Source organism: Hipposideros armiger, unplaced genomic scaffold (genome assembly GCF_001890085.2).
Source record: "Hipposideros armiger isolate ML-2016 unplaced genomic scaffold, ASM189008v1 scaffold_255, whole genome shotgun sequence".
In the NCBI taxonomy this organism is placed as follows: domain Eukaryota; kingdom Metazoa; phylum Chordata; class Mammalia; order Chiroptera; family Hipposideridae; genus Hipposideros; species Hipposideros armiger.
This window is the reverse complement of record NW_017731605.1, coordinates 1,794,914-1,803,950: the sequence shown is the minus strand read 5'-3', so window position 1 is coordinate 1,803,950 and position 9,037 is coordinate 1,794,914. Positions and strand designations below refer to the sequence as shown.

Here is a 9,037-nt window from a genome sequence, read left to right as displayed (position 1 = left end):
TTCACCATCTTAGCTGTAGAGGGCAGTGTCACTGGCCCTCATATGTGGGATCCGAACCGGGGCCCTGCTGCTCAGAGCTGGCGTCCCAAGCCAACACTTAACCAACGTGCCACTTGGCTGGCCCAATTTACGTACTTTCTTAATTCTAGCCTCTAAACGAGCCTGTAGAAAGCCTACAGTGTGAAGGGGGAAGAAAAGAAAGGCTGATAAATACACAGCTGACTAATATAAGATAAAGGTACAAAAGTAAACAAGATGACTGTAATCACTGTAGATAAGATAGTGAAGGGGCACTGGGTGCATTGCCACAGAGGGTAAACAGTAGTTTATTCTGGGGACTGTGTGGGAATCTGCACTATATATTTTTTAAATGTTGATGTGGAAAGAGAAGGAAACCTGACAGCCTTGGGGATCTTACCTGGTGGCCTTAGGTTGTGGGAACTGCCTTCATGAAGTGGACTGCCAGGTAGATAACATTCAGGAAATGAATAATGATGGATTATATTGGGCTATATTTTGTTCTCTTACTTTGTGTGAAAATAGATTTGGTTATGTGCAAAGGTCAGAATTTCATTCCAGGTACTCTATTTGAATTCATTAAAATTTATTGAAGCATCAAATATCTTTGTAAATTTGTGTAGCAGTCCCCTTTTCTATAACACCTGATATAGTCTGACTATTCCTTTTAAATATTTATGATATTTTAAAAATTCAAATTCTGTAAATAAAAAAAATATATAAAGAAGTCCATCAACTTATTCACAGAGACTGTTCTAGAATCATGTGCAAAAGGTCATAATTAAACCTTTTAAATCAAGATTGTTAAACATTTAGAGCAGTGGTTCTCAACCTGTGGGTCGCGACACCTTTGGGGGTCGAATGACCTTTTCACAGGGGTCACCTAAGACCATCGGAAAACAAAAAGATACTTACATTACGATTCATCACAGTAGCAAAATTACAGTTATAGAGTAGCAACGAAAATAATTTTATGGTTTGGGGTCACCACAACATGAGGAACTGTATTAAGGGGTTGCGGCATTAGGAAGGTTGAGAACCGCTGATCTAGAGGCTTTTATACATCAAGTAGCAATTTGCTATTTAATTGTAAATTAAAATAATTGTGAATAAAAAGTGATCCAAGGCCTATTGGTATTATTTAGGTCCTTTAACTTAATCCATCAGCAATGCTTATATAGCTATAAACAGAAATAAACCTCACCTTGCCACATCCAGTCACTGTGAATAAAAGCACATATAAGGCAATTGAACATTGAGTTAAAGTTTCATTTTGCTAATGTCAACAGTGACACAGCAAGAACGCTAACCTCACCCATCAGGCGATGGACTCTGCATCCTAGTCTCTAACATATTCCATCTCCTTCAACAAACAAGAGACTAAAACCATCGCCATGTAGGGGTTTTCTTACCAGGTTTACATTTAGAAATGAAAAGGAAGTAGAAGGACCAGGCCTTTCTCTTCTAGACTATTCTGCATTTTCTTTATAGCTCTTTTTCTCTTTCATTATTTTTCACATACTGTTCTTTTGTTTGCTTTTTTAATTCTTTAAGGTGCCTTAGATTTTCTGTCTGCTTTTTAGTTTGTGCATTTAATTTTTTTTGCATCTCTAAAGGAGTAGCTGCTAAAGCTTTCTTCTTGTTTAAAGACATCAGGTTTTATAGCTGCTACAGCTTTATTTGCCTCTGTCTCGACCTTAACCTGGTGGAGAGCTTTTAAAAGACTATATAGGGAACAAAACAGCTGAAAACATTTGTCATCCGTGGGTGTCCAGGACAAATCCTGCTGTGATGTGCAAAAAGCACAGCCCCTGGTTCACCAGGGCTGAAAGTACTCCCCAGTCTGTTCTCCATCCAGATTCTTGGCTGCTATTTTCCTGCAGCCACTTCTTTATCTCTCCACATTCATCCAGGTCTGGGGAATCACCAAAGGTAAATGTGCAGCAAAGGATTAACTCAGCCAGCCTGAGTTGTCCAAACCCTTCACATTTCAAAGAAAGGTTTTGCCCTTGAGCAACTCCTGGGAGATAACCTCTAAACTCTTGGAATATCTGGCCTGTTAAAGTGTTTTTGTTTACCTGGGGCCTTGGCTAGGCCAGATAGCCTATGCTAGCAATGTGATTCATGGTGGGGATCTTGGGCCATGTGATATCAGTTTGACCTCTTGAGGGGCTGGAGGCTGAGTAATTAAGGTCAGCCATGTGGGTACTACATATCTTTGTGATCAATCCCCAATAAAAACCCTGAACACCTAGGCTCAGATGAGCCCTTTGGCTGGTGATACTTCACGCATGTTTTCATATATCATTGCTGGGAGAATGAAACAGTATCCACATAACTTCACTGGGAGAAGAAAACTGGAAGCTTGTACCTGGTCTATCCTGGACTCTGCCCTATGTGCCTTTGCCTTTGCTGATTTTAGTCTGTATTGTTTTGCTATACTAACCCATAACTGTGAGTATAATGGCTTTTCTGAGTTCTGTAAGATTTTCTAGCAAATCATGGAGGCTGAGTGTGGTCATAGGGACCCTCAACAACAGTAAGAAAACCAGTCAGTCTCTCTGGCTCCCTCTTGAGCTCCCCGCTGCTGGGTAAGATTGTAGGAGCCTGACTAGCGCCTGGGTACTTACTTGTTGCTTACAATACTGGGTTAACACTGTGAAGATACAGTTGGTCTTAATCAACACTGTACTTGTCCTGCCAGAACTTAGGGTAAGAGCAACCTTTCTTTCACCTCCACCAACCTCTGTTAGAAATTCTAGGTTCCCTATAATCACTTTAACTCTAAATAGACCACAGGTGTTGTAATCAAACATGTATGTGATGCTAATCTAGACTAACTGAAATTCTAAATATTAGAGGAACTGTCTGATTCAGCTTGGCCTGGCCCTTTGCCTGTGGTCCAGCCCATGGGACACTTAGATGGCTGGGATGTTGAGCCTAACAGGGCCAGATGGCTCTTGTGTATGACCCTAAAACCACTTCACGTTTTCTCCACACTAGAGAGTAGTTTTCTAGAAGAGTGCTCTTGTCATTATATATCTACTTTGCACACTGTGATACTGTGATTTATAAGAAATCCATATTTGGTTATCTGAATGACCAAAATATATTTCTCATATGTATCTAGTCTTTTATCCACAGTTCTTTGCTGACAGCTCTGGGAANGAGTGTCCCTTGTGTGAGTTGTGAGTGCCCTCCTATTATATTTGAGCCTTGATTGCTCTTGGCATGTCAGTGGGTGAGATTGACCCTTAGGCTGACTGGCTGCGGGGTTTGTCACATCCACCGATTATGTGCTGCTATGGGGGAGGCTTACCCCACTGAGTGAGATTCACCCCAGCACACTCGTGCCTGCTGAGACTGCCCTTTTTGTGTGCCCCTTGGGGGCTAATTGGGCAGTGCTGTGCTCTGGTCAGAAGCCAAGCTCCAAGTATGTTGGTTCTGGGGCCTCTTGGGAGGGGCTTCAGTGCAGGCCCAGGTCAGCCACTGCCTGTAACTGGCTGGGAGTTATCTGGTAGGAGCTACAAAGTGATTTGCAGTTGTTCACTGACTGTGTTCAACCTGGAGATGCATGGGAGAGGCCATGTTGCAAACGGAGGATGGCTGCCACCAGTATTGGGTCTAGGGTAGCTCTGTAAAAAGCCAGGACACTCCAAGCCTGCTGCCACCTGCCAGCTCCCTTAAGGTTCAGCCACTGATAACTCCTCAAGTGTATGCAAGTTGGGTGAGGCAGGGTCTCAGGGAGTCACTTGAGTGGGCAAAATTGTGGTCACCAGGTTAATGTAAATTCTGGTTTATTGCCAGTGCTGAGCCTGGAGTGACTCAGCAAAAGTCTCAGAGCACATCAAGGCCAATCACCACCCTCCTGAGCCCTGCCGGACTCTGACAGTTTTCCAAGAAAGAGTTCAATGTGTGTGGGGCTGGCTGCTTGCTGAGAAAGTGGTGGTGTGCTAGTTGGGTTGAGTGGGGTCCCAGTGAGTTAGCTAGGTGGAGCAGCGGATCTCACCAGGCCAATCAAATTCAGATTTGGCTGGAGGGGGCGGGCTCAACACAGGAAAAATGGTGCCCTCTTGTTGGCTGCATGGAAGGTAGGCTCCTCACCAGGAAAATGCCAACTGTCCTCCAATCCTCCCCTGAAACCACACACCTCAGTCTGCCCCTCCCCTCATATGTCTCCAGGACCCCCTGAGTCACCATTTCTTCACTGGAGCCCAAGGTGAGTGCATGTGCGTGAGTCTCTGTGTGGGCTGTTTAAGAGGATGTGTGGGTTTCCCGCAGCCTTCCAGCTCACACAAATGGTCAGAATCTTCACTGTTTTGTAAAACCAGTTGTTGTGGAAGCTCCTTTTCTTGGCACCAGTACGCTGGACTGGGGAGCCTGGAACCACAGTGGCCGAGATGTCCCTCCTGATTCTCAACCACCACATGCAGGTGCAGGGACTGTTCTGCATTTCTGCCCCTCCTACCAACCTCAACGTGTTTTTTCTTTATATTTTTAGTTAGAGGACTTCTGTTTGGCTAGACTTCGGATGGTTCTCCAGGTTGATTGTTCTATAATTTAGCTGTAATTTTATGTGTTCACCGAAGAACACAAGCAGTGTTTATCTACTCTGCCATCTCGGGTCTCCCAAGTCCACTTTCAAACAACACTACATTACTTCACAGGTAGTGTGAGTTTCTTATGAAGTCAAAATAGTCCTAATTCCTTGCTCTTGTCCATTTTACCATTGTTGTCATTCATTTTATTTACATATAAGCATACCTAAGCATATATATGATATATACTAATCATACACAATCAAATACATTGTTGGTATTATTATTTTAAATCAACTATTGNTGGTTACATGGTTCGAGAGATAGTGTTCCCCAGGGAGATGTGTCCCACAATTGGGTCTATCAACTCTCTATGGGGGCCCCTCTAGTCCTGTTTAAAGTTTGTCCAATGCCCATGAATTATATTATATGAAAGGAATGGTTAGCACTCAGTCATGGCACTAAAGTTGTTAAAGAGCACCTCAATACATTGAATTCTCCAACTACAAATTTCCATAGACTGTGTAGCCCATAAGTCTCCCATGCTGTGAGAATCCCTGGCTATTGGGCCTGGGAGAGCTCAGACTCCATTTGAATTAGGATATCTGGGAACACAGCTGTGTTGCCTTAGTGTCTGTTTTGATTGCAAGGCCCACGTTTCCAGTACTGTGTTGCCATTCCAGTTGTCATCCTGTCTTTCCTCCTGGAGGAGGATGCCTTGGAGGTTCTCCACTTGCTCCAGAAATCTTTTTTTTTCTTCCAAAATACCTTTCCTCAACAAAAGTGAATTCCTCATCATCAATTACTCCTAGCCTAGCTCCTAATTACCCCAATGCTCTCTTTTTTCAAGCAGGCAAAAGCCGTTTGATCCACCAGACCTGTTGTTGATGTTGAGTAATAACTGCATTCTTATGATTTGGAAATAAGCTTGGGGCCCAACAATGTAGACTCACTTAGCCTAAGGTCCTAGGAGTAGTCCTCACTGCTACATGGGCTTTGTTTGGGGGATGCCATAGTGCTTCCCATAGCCATCCTCATGGAACCTCTGGCTTTTCATTCTCAGGAATGTAGGCCCACCAAATCAGACTACATTCTTTTCTTTGTCAATGACCCAATGTCCCAGTGATCCCTCCACCTCTTTACGGCTTTCCAACCACAATAATAGGGCAAAGAGCTATTTTTACACATAACATTTTGACAGATGGGAGGTGCAGAAGATGAACTTCTACTGTTATATCCCAGTACCTTAAATCTTCATCATCAAAATTAATGGCCATTAATTGTTAATTTAGATTATTATTAATCAGTGTTCTCCAGATTCAACCAGATATATATTCCCATAGTTTTCTCCCTAACTCAGGGTTTCAATAATAGCTCTATCCTGTGAAGTGGGAATCAGAAGACATAGCCACATTACTATTATTCTGTGTAGTGATAGAGCTCCCACCTGTCAACCCATTTTGAGGAAACAGACCACTCTCAGAAGTATATGTATGTATATTCATTGGGTTGGCTGTTGTCCTGCCTATATTTTGGTTATTCAAAAAAGATGATTTTGGCAAACAGAGTTCTTCAACCAATGGGGACCTGAGTCAAAGCTAAGAGAGAATAATATTATCTTGCTTTACCAAAGGCACCAAAATTATATTAGATTTTCTACTTTGTAGCACCTATTTATTAGCTACCCTCCCTTCAGCAATAATTTCACCTTTCTTCCATTTATCATTAATTTAAATCCAAATCTTTCCCCTAATGTAGTTTCCTCTGGTCAAGTCACTGGGCTGGTAGCAAGTTGAGATATTCCAGGGTTCCTGTTTGGTCCAGTCCCAATTGATGGAATTATCTCTTTCACTCGGCAAAAACATTTGTTAACAGTCAGCCCCAGTTTAGCAAAGGGCAGGGAATAGATGAATTTATCCCATCATCTCTTTGTAATTTTTGCATTTATTAATAGGTTCAAATTAATATACATATTCCCTATTTTATAATAATACCAGACTTTGAGACCCTTAATTATGGCTCTGGTTTTAGGGACTATGAGATCCACCATTGAAAAAGAAAATTATGGTGAAGTAAGGAAGACTTGCATGTAAATTACACCCCTTACCAATTTCCCTCTAATTCTACCACAAAGGTATAATTGTCTATCTAACAGAAACCCACTTTTAGTCCCCTTTTGCAGCATAGAGTCCTGTCCAGTATTCCCAGACTCTCAGCCCCATCTCCCCATCTCAGGGAACCTGCTAGGCTCCTCCTGGTGTCTCCTCTTGCTTGGTGCTCTGGAAACTCAAGACACTAAGCTGGGGTCACTGCATGGCTCACTGAATTTTCTTCCCTTCTCTCATCTAGACAACAATGGCCAGCGCCTTGAAAACCACTGTTTCATATATGTTGTCCAGTTTTTTGTTGTTGTTGTTTCAGATGGGATGGTGAATTAAGCCCTTGCTATTTTGTCATGATTAGAAGAGAATGTTTAACTGGATCTGTATTAGTTTTAAAAATGAATCTTATTTGAACCCAATTTCTAATCTATATAATGGATCAAATAGGTAATATTGCTTCATTAATGGGAGATGGATGAATCATTTTCAAATGTTTAAGATAAAATTTTCACTGTCTTTTGGAAAATTTTTTTTTAGTGTTAAAGGGAAACTGTTACCACAAGTTTGCTTATCAAGATCAGGAAGTACTGTTATCAACATTAGATTTTGAAAAATATTGTTATGAGTAGAGGACTATATATTTTACATTTACAATTAGAAACGTTCTTGTCAGAATTGTCTTGCTGGATTAATTTGCTATATTGAACTTCATCATTTGATGTGATGTCAGCTACTAATAGCACAACTACTTTATCACAAAGCACTTGCATTACTTTAGCATTTTTAATGGGCTTACTAGCTTTTGCTATAATGCTAGGAAATGCCATTGTCATTTTAGCTTTTGTGGTGGACAAAAACCTTAGACATCGAAGTAATTATTTCTTCCTTAACTTGGCCATTTCTGACTTCTTTGTTGGTAAGTTACATGTATTTAAGATAAACTTTTTCAATTATAATTTATTTATAAAACCTTAAAATAGGCTTTTGTTATTTCAAGGGAGTGTATGAAATAGGGAATGATTAAAAACAAAAAGTTTAAGGATTAAAGTTAGGGGAGGCCATATGGAACTGCAGGAAAATCTTATACTATGTGAATCAGGTTTGTAAGGGAATTTTCATCTGAAAACAGTTTATTTTCTTTTTATAGAATAAAAATAAGTTTGGAATATTTCCAAAATTCTTTAATCTAAGAGTGATTTGTTTTTGGAGCTATTTTCCTTGTATGTTCAGGTTTATAAGTATTACTCTTTAAGTAAACATAGTTTCCTTAGTATCACAGTGTTGGAGTAATAGGAAATAATGTATATATTGGTAACCAGCACAATCAGAAAATGGAATATTCAGGTCAATTAAATAGTATGACTAATAATATTATTTTATAATATGGTATAGAATATTATAAAATATACTCAACACTAAACTATCTTGTATATAATATGGCATTGTAGCATTATAAGAGATCATAGAAATCAAATTAATCATTCTTTGAAAACATGTACTTTGTAATTTTTTACTGCTTGATGATCANGGCAGCCCAGCTCCAGGTTGAGCTGTTGTTCAGCATCTTAGCTGTAGAGGGCAGTGTTACTGGCCCTCATATGTGGGATCCGAATGGGGGTCCTCTGGTGTCCCAAGCCAGCTCTTGACCAACTGAGCCACTCGGCCGGCCCCAAAGCAACACTCTTAATCAGCACGTTTTATATCTTAATCAAGGGGTGCAATGCCTTGCAGATACTTTAGAAAAATAACTCCGGTCAATTCCAGGTTTTCTGGAATCACCCCTCACAGCATAGTCCAGCCCTTTGACCCATGATCAAGGTCTTTTTAAGATCTAATGATACTTCTTGATTTGACAGCAATTACTTGCTCTAAAGCATCATATATCCACATAAGCAATGAAAATGCACCAAATTCCAAACACCTATAATAACTAATAAGAGGTTGGTACAGATTTGAATAGATAGCTGAACAACCTAATAATATTAGCACAGAATAGCAAAAACTTTCTCATATGTTGGACTAAATTTATAATTATTTTGTCTCCCTGACTTAACAGCTGTCTGTACTTTATGCATCTACTGAGTGAATGAGAATACAAATTATTATTCATCAAGTCTAAATCTATTTCAATCCAATTCTCCTCCATAGGGATAACATCATGAAGGGGGTTTAATTCAATTTCGCAATACATTTGATCAACCACCTCAGTAATATCATAAATTTTATTAGCTTCTATAATATTAAATTTATCTATGATTTCTGTATTACACCACACAGTAGGATCATGGATACATGCTACAGTATAAATCAGATGTAATTACATATCATTATTATGTCCTTCTCAACAAAATCTACCTTTTCTCATAGGAATATAGGTTA

General features: G+C 40.1%; 1 protein-coding gene across 2 annotated transcripts in view; it reads left to right on the top strand.

The window, feature by feature from the left end:
* Positions 1 to 7,381: 7,381 nt before the first annotated feature.
* Positions 7,382 to 9,037, top strand: part of HRH4 (histamine receptor H4) — a 20,672-nt gene continuing 19,016 nt past the window's right edge. For both annotated transcript variants that reach the window (XM_019656148.1, XM_019656147.1), the window contains exon 1: positions 7,382 to 7,574. In XM_019656148.1, coding sequence (XP_019511693.1) covers positions 7,382 to 7,574 — 193 coding nt within the window. The remainder of the gene's footprint in view (positions 7,575 to 9,037) is intronic.